Source organism: Carcharodon carcharias, chromosome 20, assembly GCF_017639515.1.
Source record: "Carcharodon carcharias isolate sCarCar2 chromosome 20, sCarCar2.pri, whole genome shotgun sequence".
NCBI lineage: Eukaryota > Metazoa > Chordata > Chondrichthyes > Lamniformes > Lamnidae > Carcharodon > Carcharodon carcharias.
Window position 1 is genome coordinate 44,615,634 of NC_054486.1, and position 24,574 is coordinate 44,640,207.

The window sequence follows — 24,574 nt, forward strand, 5'->3', positions numbered from 1 at the left end:
GATAATTAAAGTTTATATTATACCTGCTCGATTACGGTACCTAGTTCTGGCTTCAGCCCTCTCCTCTGCATCAAAATACCACACAGTAATGGCATATCTAGAACAGAAAATTATTATTTAGGAGCAAAATTCACAAATTGCTCTGCAAATACCTGAAAGGAATTTTTTTAAATACCTAAGTCTTCAATAATCTCGAAAACTATTTTGAACTCCAAGGGTCCATCTTCATATGGGTGATGAGACAACAGGTCTTCACCCAATAGTTACAAAACACCTGCTGGGCTCCCTGTCCTGCTTGTAGTTTACTTAAAGGGCAAGTCAGTAATTGTCCACTGCTCCCGGTTTCCTGTCAGTTTAGCAGCAGTTTAACAGTGATTAACACCACTTCAAAAGAATAAACTTTTTTATAACTACATAATGGCAGCAACCTCGTCACCCGTCGTGTTGAGGAGGTTTGGGATTTCTACATTTTCATTTCCTGTTTTAAACCCAACTGCACTGTTCCCACTTGTCTTTAATTATCAATGGACCACTACCATCAGCCAGCATAAAACAACTTAAATAATTTCTTGCAGGCGACAGAGCACTCCCCACCAATTCTCTGTAAGACAGGTGTTTATTGGAGAGGACTTTATATATCAGGCTTCTTTTCAAAGCTTACATTCTTTGGTTATGGTACAATACATAATACATACCATACCATGGTATTGTGGGAAACTGTACTACACTGAAGTAGTGTTGCACTGGTTGGATGTGATTTCTTTCAGATGAGACACTGGATAAAAGCAAAAAACCGCGGATGCTGGAAATCCAAAACAAAAACAAAAAAACCTGGAAAAACTCAGCAGGTCCGGCAGCATCTGTGGAGAGGAGCACAGTTAACGTTTCGACTCCGCATGACTCTTCAACAGAACTGGACATCATTTTACACTTCTTCGTGGGTGGGTTGGTAGGTGGGCGAGAGGTGTTAAATTGGGCATAATGCCGTGGGCACCATTCCTGGCACCTACCCACCTGCCACACTACAAATTTACAAATGATGTGGGAGGTGTTGGGTGGCCCGCCTGCCTGTGGACCAATTGAGACCCTCAAGTCGCTAGTTAATGCCTACTTAAAGTCCTCTTCCTGCTGCAATTTTTCCCACAACAGACTGGGGATGGCACCTGGCAGCTCTCACTGCTCGGGCAGCTGGCAGGCAAGGTGGGTACCACCTGAGGCCATCCCCATGGTCTTCTCTTCCTTCCCGGCTGTACACCCTGGCATTCCACTAACTGTCCCCCCATCCCTTCTGCCAGGCCCTGCTGGCCTGGACAGCCAGACTCGCCCTCCCACTTATCTCCCTATTTGGCTCCAGAGAAGGTCTCAGTTGGAGCCTGGATGCAATCCCATCAGCGGCCATCACTCCTGGTGGTGCTGCTGGGACCAGAGACTTGCCAGCCATCTGACTGGCCCATTACTCTCAGAGGCGGTTCTTCCTCCCAGATGGGGGAGGAAGTCTTGCCTAGGGGCAATTAATTAGTTGAGCATTAAATGGCTGTGGGCAATCTGTTGGAGCAGGGCAAGCTTGCCCCTGAAATTTAAATTTAAGCCAGGGTGGAGGAGGGGGAGACTGGTGCAATGTAAAACTCTGCCCATTAAGTTGCCTTTTATTGGTTTCATGTCGAAACTTAAGATTCCGTGGGACTACTCAAGAAGGAACATGGAGTTCTGAGCATGCTGGATGAATTCCTCCCTCAACCATTACAGGACCTTGCTTTGCACAAATTAGCTGTTGTGTTTGCTAACATAACAATAGGGACTATACTTTTAAGTAAATTTGTCAGCTGTCAAGTACTTTGGGATGTCATAAGGTGGTAAATAAATGAAAGCTCTTTTTTTAATTGCTGAACATCTGCAACTAAATCTCATTTTTAAAATCAGCTTGAACTTAAAAGATGATATTGTTCTTAATGGAGTTTTAATGCAAGAGCCCTCCAATGTTTGAAGTGAGCAATGGGGTCTGATTTAGACCAAGTCCAGACAATAGCTTGGCATATCGGAATTTGTGAGCTATATTATTTTCATTCCCATGCTTCCTTTGAATCTCATAATTACCTGATCTGCTTCCCAACCACTCCCGTTCGCCCTCGCTGAGCCCGGCCAACGAGGGTAAAATTCTGTCTCTAATGATAAAATCAAGGGTTCTCCTTAGCTCAAATTTTGATTTTTGTAGAATCTCTGTATATGAGTTTTGGATTTCACAAATGTGGAACAGCACACCACTGGTGTTACTCACCAGAAATGGTGGATGCACATTTAACTAAGATTGGGAATAAGCATGAACCTCTTGGTCACCAATTTATTATGTGCAGGCAGACTTTAAAAATCTAACTAATGAAGAAGTGCTTGTGAAAAATCTTTTTCTTTCCATAATTTTTCTTTTACTCCATTCAAAATGTATAGTTGCATTCAGTGGGCTTTATCTGTTAAAACTAACCATCAGGGTCTATAATTTTTAAAAAGTATTTTACAGCTCTGTTTTGGAATTGCAAAATAATATCAAGTTTTATAGCCAACCAACTGGACAAACCACACTAAACATTTTGCATGTTAGGTACCTCGGAATGGCTTGTTACAGTTATCTTTAAAGGGACATACCTGACAGAATATGCTGGCTGTACTTCATGTGGATTTCTTCGATCAGACCAGAATAACAACAATCTATCAAACATTGGCTCAACGTCAACTACATAGGACTTTCCTTCTGGAAATATTCGAAGAATACCACCATCCACCTAAAAAACGCATAAGTTTCAATAGACAAGCTAAGAAATGTCTGCTTTGGAAAGGCAATTCTAGCATTTTTAAATTGTAATACATTTTGAGACAATAGTTTTTATGATTGCAATTGTCTAAAGAGAAACGATGGATGAAAGCTAACAAAAGTAAAACAAAAAACAGTAATGAAAACTAACCAATAATGCCAAGTGCTTTTAAATAGAAAATATAACATGTTCCGTATTGTACATTAAGACATGGATCAAAGCCTGAAATAAGGACACTGAAAGGCTTCTTCTAGCAAGAGTAACCAGCCATAGCAAGTGCTGGCAGATCTCCAAATCAGACAGAGCCTGAAGTATAAACATTCCCAATATGCAAGTTATCATGTTTTCAAAATAACCTGATCTTTTCTGGACATCCAAACATAATGGGGGAGACTTACAGGAGTGGTGCGATATTGGCGGTGTGCCTTATCCTTCTTGGCCAACACAGCATTCAGTATCCCAAACCACTTGCACATTCAGGACTTTAAAATGTTCATGCTGGGCTGCAGGCACTAAACGGAACATAGGACACAGGAGTAGGAGTAGTCCACTGGGCCCTTCGAGCCTGCTCCACCATTTGATAAGATCATGGCTGATCTGACTGTGGTCTCAACTCCACTTTTCTGTCAAACACTCATAATCCTTGACTCTCTTGTCTATCAGAAAACTACCTAACTCAGCCTTGAATAAATTCAATGATCCAGCTCCACTGCTTCCTGGCGAAGGGAATTCCACATGCTAACAACCCTCTGAAAGAAAACATTTGCATCCGTGTCTTAAAAGGGAGACCACTTATTCTTAAATTGTGCCCCCCTAGTTCTAGTCTCCCACACTAGGGGAAACATCCTCCTGGTGTCCACCCTATTAAGTAGTCCCCTCAGGATCTTATATGTTTCAATAGTAGCACCTATCATTTTTCTAAACTCCAGTGGGTACGGGCCCAACCTTTTTTCATAAGATAAGCCCTTCATCCCAGGAATGAGTTGAGTGAACCTTCCCTGAATTGCTTCTAATGCAATTATACCCTTTTTCAAATAAGGAGCCAAAACCATATATAGGGCTCCAGATGTGGTCTCACCCAGGCCCTGTACAGCTGCAGTAAACCTTCCTTACTTTTATTTTCGATTCCCCTTGCAATAAACATCCATTCCATTTGCCTTCCTAATCACTTGTTGTACTCGCATACTAATGTTTTGTGATTCGTGTACCAGGACAACCAGATTTCTCTGTATCACTGAGTTCTGCTAACTCTTACAATTTGAACAGTACACTGCTTTTCTATTCTTCCTGCCAAAGTGGACAATTTCACATTTTCCCACATTATACGCCCATCTGCCAAACTTTTGCCCACACACTTAAACCTGCCTATATTCTTTTGTAGACACCTTATCTCTGCTTGACAACTTGTTTTCCTGTCTATCTTAGTGTCGTCGGCAAATTTAGCAACCATGCACGCGGTCCCTTCAAAGCAGGTACATCACTGCAGCCTGCCAGTTCAAGTGAGGAGGAAAAGCATCTGGCCACTGAAGTCTGCCAGCTGGCAAGGCTTGGTCAGGATGGTGGCAGTTTGTTTGGGTGGCGGGGGGATGGGGGGGGGGTGGGGGGGGGACTTTGCTTTTCCTGGCCCACAAAAAAAACTTAGGAAACATGAAACTGTACTTTTAGGGGGAGCTTCCAGCAGCCTTTAACACCTGATACAAGTGGAACTGGCATGCCACATGCATACTTTACACACTTCAGCTTGAAAATTGCATCAGGATCTTGCAATGGTCATAGGATCTTGGTTTACATATTTAAACAGCCTCCTGCCTGTTTTGGGCAGGCATGCTGCACCCTTTTAAAGACCCGTCTGAAATTTGATTTAAACAAAAACAAAAATTGTTGGAAAAACTCTGCAGCTCTGACAGCATCTGTGGAGAGAAAGACAGAGTTAACGTTTGGAGTTCTGAAGAAGAGCCATACGGACTCCAAACGTTAACTCTGTCTTTCTCTCCACAGATGCTGTCAGACCTGCTGAGATTTTCCAGCAGTTTTTGTTTTTGTTTCAGATTTCCAGCATCCGCAATATTTTGCTTTTACCTTGAAATTTGATTAACGCTGGTAAATATATGCACAGGGCTCTCCTCAGATTTACAAATATCAATCGTCTGTTTAGCAAGTGAGAAATGGATGGCCAGCAGTTGAAAGGCTCCCCAAATGTGCCATTTCACGAACTAAAATGTTTGTGCCAACTGAACAAAATGGTGTACTGAGCAGAAAAGTTAGATTGTCTCATCACTTTTTGTCCTTCTGTCTATTGCCTTATACCAATAATTATCACAAGGAGAGTGTGAGATCTGTTTTTAAACATGCACCAACACTAGGCATGGTGACCAGTATGCAATGTGCAAGAGTAAAGCATTAATGACAATTTATAACTTAACCTATTTCCTGATTTCTGCTGCATATTTCTCTACATCAGCACAATGGAAATCAGAATTTCAGTATCATGTGTTGGGGCAAACAAGTTTTAACCCAGATCTCATGAATCCCTGGCATCTCAGGGATGCATGCAACCTGTGCTACCAAAGAAATTGTTTACTGCATGATGGGAATTAAAAATACATGTATCCAAAATTGTCTTGAAAGTACAGTCGCTGATGCAGCTACTTGCATGACACAAAATAAATAATAATCAGTAGAACAGAAATGTTTATTTTTTAAATGGAAAATTTCACTTTTTAAGTCCTTATCTTTTAGAAGTGTTGTCAGAAGTAATACAAATACAAATGAAATCCATGAACATACTGTAAGAAAGCAGCTCTAAACAATTTCCTGAGGAGGAAAGGAATATTTCATACCTTTGCATCCCAGTTTTTATTCAGGTAATAAATACATGTCACACAACGACCATCACCAGTTGGATTGTCAACATGCCGAACATACCCTGTTCCATTCCCTGGGTAGCAGGCTACCATTGCCTGAAAAAGGGAAAATGTTTATTTGCAAGCAATTTTTTTTTTCATTTATTAGTTTTAGATTAGCCAGCAACAATGCACGGTTAGAATCACAGGGCGGTTACAGCACATAAGGAGGCCATATGATCCATTGTGTCCATGTCAGCTATCTGAAAGGGCAAATCAACCAATTCTACTTCCTTGTCCTTATCCTGTAGCCCTGCAAAATTTTTCTCTTCAGGTGCTTATTCAATTCCCTGTTGAAAGCCATGATTTAATCTGCCTCCACCACACTCTTGAGACAGTGCATTGCTAACCACTCGCTCCGTAAAAAAATCTGTTCCTCATGATTTTGAATCTTTGTCATATCTCCTCTCAATTGGAACAACACAGCTTTTCCAATCAATCCACATAACTAAAGTTCCTCATCCCCGGAATCATTCTCATAAATTATTTCTGCACCCTCTCTAAAGCCTTCACATCCTTCCTAAATTGTGGTGCCAAGAATTGGACACGATACCCCAGAGTTAAAGTTGAAGCAGTCTTTTGTAAAGCTTCTTCCTAACTTGTTTGCTTATGTATTCGCTGGCACCCGGCTGAAAAGTCGGAGGTGAACCCTTCTTAACATGGCCGGGAAACCACAGCCCGATTTGATGGCCATTGGGCTGTTAATGACTCAGGTTGTGGCTTTCACCCCCATTTGGGAGGAAGTCCCACTCCTGAAAGCAGCCAGCCAAGCAGATGCCCTGCAGATTTCCAGTGCCAGTGGAACCACTGCTGGGATTGCAGCAGTTCCCCACAAGGAACTCACTGGAGGCCAGGTGCCAAGGTAAGTGGGGCAGTTTCACCGAGATCAGTCAAGCAGGACCCAGGTGGAGGGACCGTGATCGGCTGGCTGGAGAGTGGGGCAGAAAACAAACAGGGGGCAGGGGATCACCATTGGGATGTTTGTCTCTGTTGGGTACAAGCTGCCCGAACAGGAAGCACCCCGCCAGGCTTGCAGCCAGGCCACCAGGATATACATTATGTGGCATGGACAATCCTGCTGCCCATAAAATGCCAGCAGGAGAAGGCTCATGGCACTTAAAGGCCTCAAATGGCCCAAAGGCTGGTGGGGCCCAAGGGCAATCGGGTTGCCTGACACCTATCAAGCCGTTGGTAAAATACCAGTGGAGGCAGGTAAGCTAGGGACATAGTGCTCCAAGCCAGGCTGCCTGATTTTATGGCTCTCCACATGCTGGCCCACTCCCAATCTATACCTTTATTTATAAAGCCCTGAATCCCGTATGCCTTTTTAATCACTTTCTCAACCTGCCCTGCCACCTTCAATGATTTGTGCATATATACTCCCAGATCTCTTGCTCCTGCATCCCCTTTATAATTGCACCCTTTATTGTATATTGCCTCTCCTCCTCCTTCCTACAGAAATGTATTGTTTCACACTTCTCTGCATTAAATTTCATCTCGCATGTGTCCAACCATTCCATCAGCCTACCTATTTTCTAGTCAAGTCTATCACTTTCCTCCTCACAGTTCACCATGGGCAGGATCTACCAATCGGCAAGTGGGGACGGGGCCCGCTCGCCGACACATAAAATGATGCGGGATGACATCGGGTGGAATTCCTGATGTCACTATGTGTCATTTTCATTTACAGGTTGGTGGGGGCACAGCCGAGTCAGCTGTGCGCCCGCCGACCTGTCAATGGCCTATTGAGGCCATTGGAAAAGTAATTAAGGTCATTAATAGACCTGCCCGTCCAACCTTAAGGTTGGCAGGCAGGCAGGGAGCCCAGGCGGGCTTTGGAAAAAGCATGAAACCTCATTTTTTGGGTGGGGTGAGGTTTCATGAGGGTCTTTAAATTTTAATCACCTCTTTCAATAAAAGTTATGGACATGTCTCAACTCATGTGACAGTGTCACATGAGGGGATATGGCAGGGAAATTTTTTCAACCTCTTTATTTAAGTTTTTAAATCGGAGACGATCTCCCTGAGGCAGCACTTAGCCTCAGGGAGATCTGTGCACTCTTTCGCATGCATAGTGCTTCCGAGCGGACCTCACGCTGGGCGGGCCTTAACTAGCCTGCCCACGTAAAATGGCAGCGTGCCCCTGTTTGTGGGCACCGATTGAAGGAGCGCCCGCCCACGCCCGCTTCTGCACTAACCCCCGATGGGGAGAAAATTTTTCCCATGTTTCCAAGTTTTGCATCATTTGCAAATTTTTAAATTGTGCCCTATACACCATAGTCTAGGACATTAATATAGATCAAAAAAAGCAGTGGTCTTTGTACCAAATCCAGGGGAACTATAGACCTTCCTCCAGTATGAGAAACGGCAGTTCTCCACTAATATCTTTTTCCTCTCACTCCAAAGAAAAGTTATGGCACAGAAAGGGGCCATTCAGTTCCTCATGTCTGTGCCAGCCAGAAAAAGATGAAAAAGAAACTAGTTGCTCATTTTAATCCCACTTTCCAGCACCTGGTCTGTAGCCTTGCAGGTTACAGCGCTTCAGATGCAGATCCAAGTACCTTTTAAATGACTTAAGTGATTCAGCCTCAACCTCCGATTTAGGCAGTGAATTCCAAACAACTACCACCCTCTACTTGAAAAAGTTTTTCCTCATGTCCCCTCTAATCCTCCTACCAATCACCTTAAATCTATGCTCCTGGTAATTGACCCCTCAGCTAGGGGAAACAAGTCTTTACTGTCTAACCAATGTAGGCCCCTCATAATTTTGTACACCTCAATTAGGTCACCCCTCAGACTCTTCTGTTCTAAGGAAAACAACCCTAGCCTATCCAATCTTTCCTCATAACTGCAATTTTTAAGCCCTGGCAGAATCTTATAAATCTTCTCTGTACTCTCTCCAGAACAATTATGTCCTTCCTGTATTGTGGCGACCAGAACTGTACAAAAAATTCCAGCTGTGGCCTAACCAGCGCTTTACACAGTGCCATCATTACTTTTGTATTCAATACTTCGTCCAATAAAGGAAAGCATTACATATGCTTTCTTTATCACCTTGTGCACATGTCCTGCCACCTTCAGGGACATGTGGGCATGCACTCCAAGGTCTCTTACTTCCTCAACCTCTCTCAATATCGTCCTGTTTAGTATTCCCTTGCTTTGTTTACCCTTTCTAAATACATTACCTCACACTTTTCCAGATTGAATTCCATTTGCCATTTTTCCGCCCACTCAACCAAACTATTGATATCATTCTGGACACAACAGCTATCCTCTTCACAATCAACTACACGGCCAATTTTTGTGTGGTCTGCAAATTTTGCACTGATACCTCCTACATTTTTGTCCAAATCAATATATAACAACAAATAGCAAGGACCCCAATACTGAGCCCTGTGGAATACCACTAGAAACCGTTTCTCATTCACAAAACCATCCAACGTCCATGACCCTCTGTGTCCCGTCGCTGAGCCAATTTTGGGTTTGACTTGTCACCTTCCCCTGTATCTCACGGGATCTCATGTTTCTGACCAGTCTGCCATGTGGGACCTTGTCAAATGCCTTACTAAAATCCATGTCGACAACGTCCATTGCACTACCTTCATCAATCTTCCTTGTTACTTCCTCAAAAACTTCTATTACGTTAGTAAGACATGATCTTCCCCTAACAAAACCATGCTGACTGTCCCTGATCAACCCCTGCCTTTCTAAGTGACAGTTTATCCTGTGTCTCAGAATTGATTCCAATAATTTGCCCACCACTGAAGTCAGGCTGACCGGTCTATAATTTTCTGGCCTACCCCTTGCACCCTTTTTAAGTAATGGTACAACATTTGCCAACTTCATATCCATGCTATTATTGTCCATTTTATTCCATGGGCTTCAAGTTTTCTGGCAAGTCTATTGGGTGATACTTCTTCAAATGCCGTATACACTGCATCAACCACATTACTACCACTAACCATCTTTGTTACCTTATCAAAGATCATGTTTAGCTAACTTGAGTGACTTTTGCCTTTAACAAATCTGTGCTGGCTTTCCCCAATTAACCCACATTTGTCCAATTAATTTTGTTCTGGATATCATTTCTAAAAGCTTTCCCACCAGCACGGTTAAAGTGACTGGCCTATAGTTACTGTGTTTAACTTTGCACCCTTTTTGGGCATTTGCAGTTCTCCAGACCTCAGGCATTAGCCATGTATCAAAGAAGGAATGGAAGAATATGGCCAGTAGCTCTGCAATTTCCTCCCATACATCTCTCAGCATCCTCAGATGCACCCCATCCAGTCTTGATGACTTAACAACTTTTAAGTACAGTAGCCTTTCTAACACCTCTTTATCAATTTTATCCCATACATTACGTTGATTACCTTTTCTTTCATGATGACTGGGCAGCACCTTCTTCCTTGATAAGTATTTTACATCTGTCTTTATTTAATATTTCAGCTATGTCCTCTGCTGTCATGCATAGATCCCCTTTGGGTCCCTAATTGGCCTCACCCCTACTCTAACTACCCTTTTACTATTTATATACCTACAGAAGACTTTTGGATTCCCTTTATGTTGGCTGCCAGTCTCTTCTCACACTGGTTTTGCCTCTCTTACTTCCTTTTCCACTTTCCCTCTAAGCTTTCTACATTCAGTCTGATTCTCACTTCAATTTTTTTTTGTTCGTTCAAGGGATGTGGGCATCGTTGGCTAGACCAACATTTATTGCCCTCAAGATGGTGGTGTGCTGCCTCCTTGAACTGCTGCAGTCCTTGCAGTACAGTACTGTTATGAAGAGAGTTCCAGGATTTTGATCCAGCAACAGCGAAGAACTATAATACAATTCCAAGTCAGGATGATGTATGACCAGGAGGGGAACTTGCAGGTGGCGGCCTTCCCCTACATCTGCTGTCCTTGTTGTTTCAAGTGGTAGAGGTTGCGGGTTAAGAAGAAGCTGTCGAAGGAGCCGGTGAGTCGCTGCACTGCATCTTGCTGATGGTACACACTGCTGCCACGATGCAATGGTGGTGGAGGGAGATAATGTTTATCGTGGTGGATGGGGTGCCAATCAAGCAGGTTGCTTCGTCAGTTAGCCTAACATGTTACATAGGGAAAATGCTTTAATCCATTATTAAGAAGGTAATACCAGGATATTTAGAAAATTGCTGAGCCAATTTTGGATCCAACCTGCTACCTTCCCCTGTATCCCACGAGATCTCACTTTCCTGGCCAGTCTACCATGTGGGACCTTGTCAAATGCCTTACTAAAATCCATGTAGACAACATCCACTGCACTACCCTCATCAAACCTCCTCGTTACTCAAAAAATTCTATTAAGTTAGTAAGACTTGGTCTTCCTGTAGCAAAACCACGCTGACTATCCCTGATCAATCCATGCCTTTCTAAGTGACAGTTTATCCTCCCTCTCAGAATTGTTCCCAATAACTTGCCCACCACCAAAGTCAGACTGACCGCCTATCATTTTTTGGCCTGTCGCTTGCACCCCTTTTAAATAATGGTACAACGTTCGCAGAACTCCAATCCTCTGGGACTATGCCTGTACCTAAGTGAGGATGGGAAAATGATCCTCAGGACATCCTCTATTTCCTCCCTGGCTTGCCTTAACAGTCTGGGATACCATCTGGATCTTGTGATTTATCCACCATCAAGGATGCTATTCCCTCCAGTAATTCATCTCTCACTATGCTTATTATCTAATATTTCACAATTCTCTTCTTTAACTGGATTGTCTGCATCATCCCTCTCCTTAGTGAAGACAGAGATAAAGTACTCATTGAGAACCCTACCCACATCTTCTGCATCAATCCACAAGTTACCAGGTACATCTCTGAAAGGCCCTACCTTTTCCTTAGTTATTCTCTTGTTCTTAATGTACTGGTAAAACATCTCATTCTTTGATTTTACCTGCCAATATTTTTCGTACTCTCTCTTTGCTTTCATAATTTCCATTTTCGCTTCAACCCTGTACTTTCTATACTCCTCTAGGCTTTCTACAGTATTAAATATGTTGTGACTGCTCTAAGCTTTCTTTTTCTGATTTATCTTGACCTGTATGCTCCTGGATAACCAGGGGGCTCTAGATTTAGCAGTACCACCCTTTTTCTTTGTGGGGACATGTCTACACTGTGCCTGTAGAATCTTGCCTTTGAATGCCTCCCATTGATTTGACAGTTTTTTTCTTTTAATGACTGTATCCAGTCCACTCTCACCAGCTCACCTCTCACCTTTGTAAAATTTGTCTTCCCCCAATTTAGAACTATTACTTCTGTTCTATCTTTGTCCTTTTTCATAATGATGCTATATTTGACTATATTATGGTCACCATCTTCAAAATGGTCCCCCACTGCTACTTCATCCACTTCCCCAGTTTCATTTCCTAAGATTAAATCGAGAATTGTGCCCCCTCTCGTTAAGCTTGTTACATGCTGGTTAAAAAAGTCTCTTGAATGCAGTGCAAGAATTTCGTGCCCTCTGTGCCCTTCACACTGTTTGCATCCCAATTGATATTAAAGTAGTCAAAGTCACTAACGGTTACTGCCTTATTGTTTTTGCACTCAGAAATCTGTGTACATATTTGCTCTTCTGACTCCCTGCCACTATTTGAGGGTCTATAGTATATACCTAGCAGTGTGGCTGCCCCTTTTTTATTTCTGACCTCAATTCATATGGCCTCAATTTCTGCTTCATTTAGTATATCATCCTCACAGCTGTAATTGATTCTTTAACCAATAATGCTACACCATCCCCTTTTTTATCCCCTTCCCTATCCTGCCTGAAAACTCTATATCCAGGGATGTTGAGCTGCCATTTTTGCTCTTCCTTAAGCCAAGTTTCCGTCATTGACACATGGCAGCATGATAGCATCGCTATCTGTGCCCTCAGCTCATCGGCTTTATTTACCATGCTCCTTGCGTTTACATATGCACCTTTTAACACTGCCAAATTCCTGTGCTGAACACTTTTTAACCCGTGCTGCTTCTGTCTTTCAGAGTCACTCACTAATTCTCCATCTCCTGTTCCCTGTTCTGAATTTGCCCTCAGGTTCCCATCCCCTTTCCAATCTAGTTTAAACACCCCCGCAACAGCACTAGAAAATCTCCCTTTGAGGATATTTGTTTCAGTCCTGTTCATGTGTAGACAATCCAGCTTATACAGGTCCCACCTTCCCCAGAACCGATGCCAGTGCCTCAGAAATCTGATGCCCTCCCTCCTAAACCAGCTTTCCAGCCATGTATTTATTCACTCAACTCTCCTATTTCTATACTTGCTTGCATGTGGAACTGGGAGCAATCCTGAGATTACTGCTTTAGAGGCCCTACTTTCCAATCTCTTTGCTAGCTCCCTAAAGTCTGCTTTCAGGACCTCATCTCTTTTCCTTCCTAAGTCATTGATACCAACATGGACCACGACCTCTGGTTGATCACCCTCCCCCAGATGAATGTCCTGTAGCTGCTCTGTGACATCCTAGACCCTGGCACCAGGGAGGCAACATACCATCCTGGAGTCACGTCTATGGCCACAGAAATGCCCATCTGTTCCCCAACTAATAAATCCCCTACTACTACTGCTCTTCCCCTCTTCTTTCTCTCCTCCTGTACATCAGAGCTGCCTGTGGTGCCACAAACATGGCTCTGACTACACTCCTCAGAGGAACCAACTCCCTCACCGTTATCAAAAAACCGAAAATCCTGCCCAATTTTCTTGGACTGGCTGGTGATCACCCATTCCCTTTATACCTCCAGACTCCTAAATTGCAGTGTGACCACCTCTCTGAACATGCTATCCAAGTAGCTTTCAGCCTCGCGGATGCGCCATATTGACTCCAGCCGCCACTCGAGCTCCAAAGCCCAGAACTCAAGGTTCTGCAGCTGGTGACACTTCCTGCACTTGTGATCATCTAGGAAACTGGTAGCATCCACAACTTCCTACATATTACAGGGCATGCATTCCACATGACCAAACTGTCTTGCCATGGGTTCAATTTACCTCCCTTGCTTTACCTTTATTTTACTTTGGTACTTATGCAACTTTATTTTACCTGGCCTCGACTTTTCCCATTGCTTGTGTTTCTTACTTAAATGTATATAGCCCCTTCTTTTAAAAAGCAGGTACTTTTCTAGTTCTCAGCTATTTGATGACACTCCCTAACAGCAGTTTCCCACCAACCAATGACCTTATGTTTCTCCTGTGATGTTAGGTGCTAACTGCTGCTGACTGCCTGTCCCAGGGTCTTCCTCTCGCACTTTCCTCTAGGTGCTGCTGACTGCCTGGCTCGGGGTCTTCCCGTCGCTTTCCCCCCTTAGGACAAAGGAAAAGAGGAGCTACTTTGACATTGGTTTAAAGAGCGGATAAGCACCACTGTGAAAAACAGAGTGGGAGAGAGTAAGTTATTTTGTCATTAGCAGGTAAATATTAGGGATGTGGATAGAATATAATGGTGGCAAGTGATGTCACTAGTTCTCCAACTTTCTGCTTCTGGTGTACTTGGCTCTTGGAGATACTCCTCAGTGTAGCATAAGCTCCTTCTGTTTGGAGCCCAAGATAATTCTGCAAGAAATCTGCTGTATCATGTTCTTAGGTGTGCATAAATAGCCATAACTCAAAGTAATAGTAATAATATAGAAGAAGAACAGCAATTACTTTCAAAGTAATTGTTGAAAAATGTCTCCAGATTCCGTGCACAAAAATAAGAGGCAAATATATGCCTTTACTATAATTGTATCAAGACAAGTTAAATCCATCATATTGTTTCCTAACCTTGGTCAGCAATTCCCAGGGGAAAATAATTTTTACCTCCACCATAGTTAGATCAAGGCAAAATCAATTACAATAAGATACGCCATATTCAAATAACTGCTCTAGGAAAATAGGAACAGGAGTAGACCATTTAGTCCCTTGAGCCTGTTTAGATGAGACAATGTCTGATCTGCAACCAAACTGGATAACTTTGGTTAACAAAAATCTATCAATCTATAATTGATCTAGCATCAGTTGCCATTTGCAAAAACATTTACCACCCTCCGTACGTAGAAGTATTTTCTAATTTCACTCCTGAAAGGCAAGTCTCTAATTTTTAAACTATGCCACCAGTCTTAGATTCTCCAACCAGTGGAAATAGTTTCTCTATCTTGATTCTATCTGTTTCCCATAATATCTTGAAAACTTCAATCAAAAGACCGCATAACCTCTTACATTCCAGGGAAAACAACACTAGCTTGTCAAATCCCTCGTAATTTAACCCTTGGAGTTCAGGTATCATTCTGGTTAAACTACTCCACACTCCCTCCAAGCCCAATATATCATTTCCAAAAGTGTGGTGTCCAGTATTCCATGTTTGGTTTAACCAGGGTTTTGCATAACTGCAGCACTTTTCCCACCCTGTATTCTAGCTCTCTAGATACAAAGCCCAGCATTCCATTAGCCTTTTGATTATTTTCTGTACATGTTCATGACATTTTAATCATCTACATACATAGACCCTACCGGTTTCCAGTTTTTCCACCATGTGCAAAGAACTTTATTTATTCTTTTTAGGTCCAAAGTGAATTTGATATTTGCCTCCGTTGAAATCCATTGCTACGGTTTTGCTAATTCACTTAATTTATAAATATCACTGTAATGTTATGCTTCCATCAACATTGCTTACACATCACCTATCTTTGTGTCATCAACAAACTTGGATATGTAACTTTCTATCCCATCATCTAAGTCATTGATAAATATGGTGAGTAGTCAGGACACTATTCGTCACATCCTACCAATTAGAGTATTTGCCCATTACCCCTAATCCCTGTCTCCTGCCAATCAGAAAGTTTCCTAAGCCTTTAAATTTAACTACAGTCTCTTACGGGTGACTTTATCAAATTCCTTCTTGAATAAATAACGTCCATAGACATTCCCACACTTCCCTGTTCACTACTTTATTCGCCTCTTAAAAAAATCCAATCAGGGCTTGTCTGGCACGACCTTTACAAATCCATGCTAGCCATGATGGCAGGTGAGCGGTATAAGTCAGAGACCTCATGGGAAAAGTTGTTGTTGCAGGAGTGGAGGTGGGAATACAACCGCAGAGGCTCCTCAGGAAGACATCTGAATCCAGGAGTAAAGTGTTGTGATGGATTCCTTGTTTCAAACTTTGTATTTTTTGAGACAGGCCCTAGCAGAAAAGGGGAACTGACCCTCCCAGTTTCTAAGGAAACTAAGACGGAAACTATATAAAAAGGAGACAGCCATTAAAGCTCAGTAAATGATGAGTCCAGTGGTGCAGTACAGGCAAGCCTGAAGAGAGAGGCTAGATCCAGAAGCTGAGAATAAGCATCGGAACTGAGAGCAGGAGTAGGCCATTCAATCCCTTGAGCCTGCTCCACCATTCAACTAGATCATGGCTGATCTTCTACCTAAATGCCATTTCCTGCACTATTTTAATATCTAGAAATCTATCGCTCTCTGTCATGAATATACTCAATGGCTGGGCCTCCACAGTCCTCTGGACTAGAGACTTCTGAAGAGTCACCACCCTCAGTGAAGAAATTCCTCCTAATCTTAGCCCTAAATGGCCTAACTCTTATTTGGAGACTGTTTTCCCTGGTTCCCCCAGCCAAGGGGGGAACATCCTTCCTGTCTCTACTCTGTCAAGCTGTAAAAATTCTTAATGCTTCAATGAGATCACCTCTCACCTTTCTAAACTCTAGAGAATATTGACCAGTCTCTTCAATCTCTCCTCACAGGTCAATCCCGCCATGCTAGGGATCAGTCTGGTGAACCTTTGTTGCACTCCCTCTATGGCAAGTACATCCTTTTATAGGCAAGGAGACCAAACTGTACACAATATTCCAGGTGCAGTCTCACCAAAGCTCTATACAACTGCAGCAACCCATCCTCAAATTGTCCTGCAATAAAGGCCAACAAACCATTTGCCTTCCTAATTGCTTGCTGCACCTGCATGTTAGCTTTCAGTGACTTATGAACAAGGACACCCAAGTCCCTTTGGACATCAATACTTCCCAACTTCTCACCATTTAAGAAATACTCTGCATTTCTGTTTTTCCCTACCAAAGTGGATAACTTCACATTTTTCCACATTACATTCCAACTACATTATTCCTGCCCACTCACTTGGCCTATCTAAATCCTTTTGGAGCCTCTTTGCATCCTCCTCGCAATTCATGTCCACCTAGTTTTGTGTCATCAGTAAACTTTGAAATATTACATTTGATCCCCACATCCAAATCATTGATATAGATTGTGAATAGCTGGGGCCCAAGCACTGATCATTACGGTACTCCATGAGTCACAACCTGCCAACCTGAGAATGACCCGTTTATTCCTACTCTCTGTTTTCTGCCCGTTAACCAATTCTCAATCCATGCCAGTTTATTGCCCCCAATTCCATGTGCTCTAATTTTGTTTATTAACCTCTTGTGTGGGATCTTATTGAAAGCCTTCTGAAAATCCAAATACACCACATCCACTAGTGCCCCCTTATCTATTCTGCTAGTTACTCAGAAAACAAGTTTGTCAAATGTGATTTTCCTTTCATAAATCCATGTTGATTCTGCCTAATCCTACCATTATTTTCTAAGAGTTCAGTTATCTCATCCCTTATAATAGGTTCTAGCATTTTCCCTACTACTGTTGTCAGGTTAACAGGTCTGTAGTGCCCCGTTTTCACTCTCCCTCTTTTCTTAAATAATGGGGTAATGTTTGCTACCTTCCAATCCGCAGGAACTATTCCAAAATCTACAGAATTTTGGAAGATGATCACGAACAGATCCACTCTCTCTAAAGCCATCTCTTTTAACACTCTGAGATGTAGATCATCAGGTCCAGGGGACTTATCAACTTTCTGTCCCATTAATTTCTCCAGTACTACTTTTTTTTTTTACTAATACTAATTTCTTTCAGTTTCGCATTCCCTCTAGTCTTTTGGTTCTCGAATATTACTGGGAAGTGTTTTGTAGCTTCTTCTTTGAAGACAGACACAAAGGACGGAATTTTCCGAGCCTGCTGGCGGCGGGCATGATAGGTGGCATGTGCGGAAAATATGGTGCGACCAGCTTCACGACGCCATGGAGGCAGGTCGCGATCGTCCGTTCAGCTGGCCAATGGCAGGCCGCATTTCCTGCTATCAGTCGGTGGGGAGCTAATTGTAGTACAATAGCATATAATTAAAAGGCCACCCCGCCAAGCTCTTGGAATCCCGCTGTATTGTCAGTCCATGTTGGTGGGAAAGCACACCGAGGTGTTTCACAACAGCATGCAGGCGATGTGCACTTGGTGGCCTCAGGCGATGTGCACTTGGTGGCCTTCACTTTGGGAGAACTGAGGTGAGTGAGCAGCAGCGTTCTCCACAGCTTGCCCATTGTTTACAGGCCTCAAGGGCGCCGGGAACAACTGATGCCTGGCCCCGATGGCGACTGCTGCTTGTAATCGGCTTCGTGCCGCCAATTTACGTGGGCAGGCCAATTAAGGCCCATCCAGCGTAAGATGCAAGCTGCAGTGCTACCTGTGCGGGTGGGGGAAGGAGGGAGAGTCAGGGCCAGTGTTTTTTCGTGCATGTGCGCGAAAGAGTGCTACATTCTCCCTGAGGCATGGAGCAGCCTCAGGGAGATTGAAGCACTTTTGAAATAAGTAAATAAATGGATAAAAAATTTAATTAAACATGTCCCATCTCATGTGACTGTGTCACATGAGATACATGAGATGGGACATGTTTTTAGATTTCAGAAAATGTTTTCATTTAATTAGTAAAAGCTTTAGGAAACTGCATCCCGCCCGTGGGTGAGGTTCCCTAAAAAACGTTAAGGCTGCTTGGCCTTTTTGCCTGCTCGCTAACAATGAAGTTGGACGGGCAGCCTAAAGTTGACCTTAATTACTTCCTTAATGGCCTTAGTAGGCCGTTTAAATATCTGCGGGTGCGCAGCCAACTCCGGCGCACGCCTGCGGAACGAAATATCGTGAGACAGCGCGATGACATCAGGACGCATGCTCGACATCATTGCACATCATTTTACACGTCGGCATGTTGGGCCCACCCCCGAACACCGACTGAAAAATTCAGGCCCTTGTGTCATCTTCACCACTTGCCTTCCCACCCATTTTTGTGCCATCCGCAAACCTGGCGATAGTGCATAACCTTCCCTCATCTAAGTTGTTAATGTATATTGTAAATAATTGAGGCCCCAGCACTGATCCCTGTGGCACTCCACTAATTACAGGTTGCCATTCTGAAAATGTCCCCCTTATCCCAACTCTCTGTCTTCTTTTAGTTGGCCAATCCTCTATCCATGCTAATATACCACCCCGAATACCATGGGCTCTTATCTTATTAAGTAGCCTTATGTGGTATTAAGTAGTCTTATGACCTTTTCGAATGCTTTTTGGAAATCCAAATATATAACACCTACTGGTTCCCCTTTAATCTATCCTGTCTGTTACCTCCTCAAAGAATTCGCTCATCCTCCCTGCATCCTCGCTTTCATCCATACAGCTTGCAAGAACCTGTAACTGTAGGACAGTTGCAGGGGCCGAAGCTCCTTGAATACAACCCCCTCAGTCTCCAAAACTGCTTCATCTGCAGTCACACCCTCCTGTCCCTGATGACAGACCAAATTTGAATTACCTAATCTGAGGGGTGTGACCGCCTCCTGGAGCAAAATGCCCAGATAACTTTCCACCTTCCTGATGTGGCACAACGTCTGCAGTTCAGACTTCAGCTCCTCAACTTGGATTCCAAGTTCCTTGAGCTGTAAACACTTGGTGCAGATGAGTTTGCTCTGGATCGCCTTGGTGTCCAGCAGCTCCCACGTGCTGCAGGAGTAACATATCACCCATCCTGCCATCGCTATCATATTTTATTCAATTTATTAATTAATTACTCTAGTATCCCCACTCTTTATGCTTTATTGTAATTATTTTTTTTATACACACCGTATCGATCTTACACTTAACAAGTTATCTTTAAGAAAAAGAGACAAAAATACTAGAGATCTAAACACAAACTAAATGCCTTACTTTTATTTTAAAGACTAGAAACCTACATACCTAGGTGGACCACAACAACTGGATCCTTCCCCCTACCACTACAAGTTCCTTTCCAGCCCAGAGCAGATGTCCCAAATCCTGGCACCAGCTAGGCAACACAGCCTGCTGGACTCATGTTTTCGGCTGCAAAGAACTGCATCTGTTCCCCTGACTATACCTTTCCCCTGCTATCACTACATTCCTATTAACTAACTCAATTGAATGGCTTCCTGTACCACAGTGTCATGGTCAATTTGCTCAACCACCCTGTAACTCTCCCTTTTGTCCTTATACCCCCATTACCTTCTCAATCCCTAGACTTACCTCACTTGTAGTCACACCCTATTTCCATACTCACTAGCTTTGGAAGTAATCCGGAAGAAATACCTTTGAGATCCTGCTTGCTAATCTCTTTCCCAACTCTCTGAGCTTGGCCTGCAGGACCTCATCCTTTTTTCTACCTATATCGTTGGTACCAATGTGAACCATGACCTCTGGCTGTGCACCTTTACCCTCCAGAGTGCTCTGAAGCCTCTCGGTGATATCCATAACTCTTGCACCAAGAAAGGCAACATACCATCCTGGAATCACGTTTGTGACCACAGAGGCGCCTGTCTGTTCCCCTAACCATAGGATCCCCTACCATTATTGCTCTCTTTTTTCTCCTCCCTCCTGGCACAACTGAGCCACCCATGGTGCTCTGGCCATGACTCTTGCTGTTCTCTCCAGAGGAACCCTCTCCCCCATTGGTACTCAGAACTGTGAACCAGTTAGAAAGTGTCACAGAGGGAACGATCCCCATGGAATGCTGATGGTGGGGGGGCGGAAGGTGTGTTTGGTGGTGGCATCATGCTGGAGTTGATGGAAATGGCAGAGGATGATCCTTTGAATGCGGAGGCCAGTGGGGTGAAAAGTGAGGACGGGGATTCTCTATCATGGTTCTGGGGGTTATGGGGGAGGAGAAGGGGTGAGGGCAGAGGTGCAGGGAATGGGTTCTCCGCCATTCCCGCCAAATGCAACATGATGCCACCACCAAACATATCACCCCCTCTTAAATTGTATAAAATCCATCGCATTTCTACTTCTCTTTAGTTCTGAAGAAGAGTGATACGGACTTGAAACGTTAACTCTGTTTCTCTCCACAGATGCTGTCAGACCTGCTGAGTTTTCCAGCATTTTCTTGATTTTATCTCTTTTGAACTACCTGGGCCGAACTTTCCCCTTTGAGTCAGGAACCACAAGTCGTGCCTTTTCCCAGCATTGTATTCCCGACTTCTGAAAGTCAGGGAACTCCCAAAAGGTTTTGACCTCCGGGTGTCAGGGTCAGTCTGCAGTCAGGAACGTTACCCCCAGAATCAGTTCTGATGTGGCAACAGAGGTGTGCAGGTGGTAAAGCGGGTTGGTTAGAAGGCCCATCTCAGTTCATTGGGACATCATCCCAGTCCTGTACATGGTTGTTAAACCCCTCATACCCCTTCATATGCCTCCTCCATATCCCCTCATATCCTCCATGGCCCCTTTTATCCCCATGCCACCTCATATCCCCTCCAATTAACCCCATGTCCCTTTCATGTGTACATGGATCTTTCAAACCCACTAAAAGCTGACAAGAGGCTCTGATGGGCTTCATCCTAGGGTCTTAAAACAAGTGGCTGCTGAGATAGATGTATTCGTTTTAATTTTCCAAAATTCCCTAGTTCTGGAAAGATCCCATCAGATTGGAAAAAAGACAAGTGTCTTTAAGTTAAGTGTCCCTCTATTCAAGATAGGAGGGAGACAGAGAGCAGGTAACCACAGGCCAGTTAACTTAACATCATAGGGAAAATGCTGGAAGCTTATATTAGGGAGGTGAAAGTGGGGAACTTAGAAAATCTCAATGCAATCAGGCAGAGTAAACATGGTTTTTGTGAAAGTGTAAGGAACATACATTTTTATTTCTGTTGGTCTGTTGTAAAGAGCAGGTCTTTTTATTTTCTGTTGGACTGTGGATTAGCATTACAATGGCTGCACTTGAAGGACATGTCCACTGGAACAGAATGAGATATATATACAATGTTGCAGTCCTGGAACAAAGTGTCCCATGAAAGACAGGATGATACCAGAAAGGAGTCCTGGACCAGGGGAGCTGCCTGACAACAACATTTTAATTGGCTTCTGACCAGGTAACCAGGGTTTTGTGTGGCAGCAATGTAGCAGAAAGCTCCTGGCCTGCAAAGAGAAAACATTTAAAATCTCTCTTTCTCATATCTCTATAACCTGTTCTCTCTTGGAGGAAACCTCTATAAAAAGGAAAAAGGGGAAACCAATGTTTGAGACATTGAAAAGCAAGTTTTCAACCAATGGACTAAATACTGAAAGTGCTGGAAGACCACCTTGTGCCATCAGTAAGAACTGAAAGGAATTTGGAAGATATTGATCAAAATCAACTCATTGAATTGGCGCTAGTGAACTGTTTTATCCCACCCTTAAAATCCATGTTTTGTTTGTCTTATTTGTCTTGTGTGTGTATGTATGTATGTATGTGTGTGTGTGTGTGTGTATAGGGATTTAAGAAGGGCGTAGGGTTTAATTATAGTGTTAGAAGTTAGCATATTTCTTTCCTTTACCACTAGTTTAAAAATGTGTTCAGTAAACAGTTATTTACTTAATAAGTTTACAAACCTGGTGCTCATATTCTGTTAACCTAAATTAAACAGTTAGGTAGAATTGGGGCAATCTGATGGTTTGGTCAAACTTTTCACATTTGTCATGGCTCGGGGAACTGTGGGGCTTGATATTATAGTGTACTATCCCCAATGAGTCATGACGAAAGGGAAATCATGATTGACTAATATATTAGGGTTCCTTGAGGGAGTAGCAAACAATGTGGATAAAGGGGAACATGTGGATGTGGTGTACTTAGATTTCCAGGAGATATTTGACAAGGTGCCACGTCAAAGGTTACTACATTAAGTAAGAGTTCATGGTGTAGGGAGTAATTTATTAGCATGGGTAGAGGTTTGGTCAGCTAACAAGAAACAGAGATTAGGCATAAATAAGGCATTTTTGGGTTGACAAAATGTAACAAGTGAAGTGCCACAAGGGTCAGTGTTGGGGCCTAAACTATTTATAATCTACATCAATGATTGGATGAGGGGACCAAATGTGTGGTTAGGTAGTGAAGTAAGTTTTGAAGAAGACATAAGGAGTCTACAATGGGATACAGATAGGTTAAGTGAGAGGGCATAAACTTGGCAGATGGTATAATATGGAAAAATGTGAACTAGTTCACTTTGGCAACAAGAATAAAAAAGCGATGTATTATTTAAATGGGGAGAGATTGTAGAACTCAGGAGGCACAGAAGGATCTTGATGTTTTGGTACATGAATCACAAAACGTTTGTATGCAGGTATAGCAAGTGATTAGGAAAGCAAACAGGATGTTGTTGTTTATTGCAAGGGGAATGGAATATAAAAATAGTGATTTTTTTTTTGCTACATTTGTATACGTATTTGTTGATGACACCACATCTGGAATATTGCATACAGTTTTGGCCTCCTAATTTAAGAAAGGACATAATTGCATTAGAAGCTTCAGTTCATTCAACTGACTCAAGGGATGAGGGTGTTATTCTATAAGGAAAGATTGGACAAGTTGGGCCTATATCCATTGAGTTTAGAAGAAAGAGAGGTGATCTTATTGAAACATAAGATCCTGAGGGGACTTGACAGGGTGAACGCTGAAAGGATGTTTCCCTAGAGACTAAAACCAGAAGACAAATAATGGGTTTCCCATTTAAGGCAGAGATTAAGAGAAATCTTTTCTCTCAGAGGGTTGTAAGTCTGTGGAATCCTCCTCCCCAGAAAGTGGTGGAGGCAGGTCATTGAATATTTTTAAGGCTGAGTTAGATAGATTCCTGATTGACAAAGGGTAAGAAGGAAAGTAGAATTGAGGGCAGAATTAGAGCAGGCTCCAGGGGCTAAATGGCCTATTCTTACTCCTAATTCGTATGATCATATATTCATATGTACATGAATGGCTGTGGTTGATTGATACTTTTATGAAATTATAAGAGCCAGCAGTTTATTGCAATGGAAATTTTCAAAGTTTTTTTTGAGTGTTTCAGGGGCATTTCAAAGACTTGTCATGGCTTTTACAAATTACAGACAGGCAAGCCCTAAAGAAACCCCATCTATACGCTCAAATTGTGGTGTGGGAGAAATGGGTTTGAATTCATGGGACATTGGCACCAGTGCTGGGGAAAGAGGGAACTATTCCATTCGGATGGGCTCCACTTGAATCATGCTGGGGCCAGAGTCCTGGCAAATCACATAATTAGGGTTGTAGATAGGGCTTTAAATTAAATAGTTGGGTGGGGGGGCTTCAGTTGCATGGAAATATAAAAAAATCAAAATTTAAGGAGAGGGTAGGAGTGCAGGTTAGTGATGAGGCTGTTGTTACCAAAAAGTGAAAGGATGGGACAGAGTGTGTGAACACCATATTGCACCAAAGAATCATATAAGAATAGGGAAAATTGACAATAGGGCAAACTTAAAGGCTCTGTATCTGAATGCACGTAGCATTTGGAATGAAACTAATGAGTTAACAATGCAAATAAATGTAAATAGGTATGGGTTGGTGGCGATTACTAAGGTGTGGTTACAGGGAGATCAGGTTTGGGTGTTGAATATCCAAGGGTATTCAGTGTTTCGGAAATACAGGCAGGAAGGGAAAAGGAGGTGGTGTAGCTTTGTTAGCAAAGGAAGAGATCAGTGCTATAGTGAGGAATGATATAGGCACTGGAGAGCAAGACGTAGAGTCAGTCTGGGTAGAAATAAGAAATAGCAAGGGAAAGA

At 42.9% G+C, this 24,574-nt stretch overlaps 1 protein-coding gene across 4 annotated transcripts in view; it reads right to left on the minus strand.

The window, feature by feature from the left end:
* egln3 (egl-9 family hypoxia-inducible factor 3) overlaps positions 1 to 24,574 on the minus strand; it is a 70,173-nt gene that overhangs the window by 1,162 nt on the left and 44,437 nt on the right. For 2 of the 4 annotated variants that reach the window (XM_041215161.1, XM_041215163.1), the window contains exons 2-4: positions 5,645 to 5,764; positions 2,638 to 2,774; positions 24 to 97 (exon numbers count right to left, since the gene is read on the minus strand). In XM_041215161.1, coding sequence (XP_041071095.1) covers positions 24 to 97; positions 2,638 to 2,774; positions 5,645 to 5,764 — 331 coding nt within the window. The remainder of the gene's footprint in view (positions 1 to 23; positions 98 to 2,637; positions 2,775 to 5,644; positions 5,765 to 24,574) is intronic. The other 2 variants (XM_041215162.1, XM_041215164.1) reach the window with 1 other exon arrangement.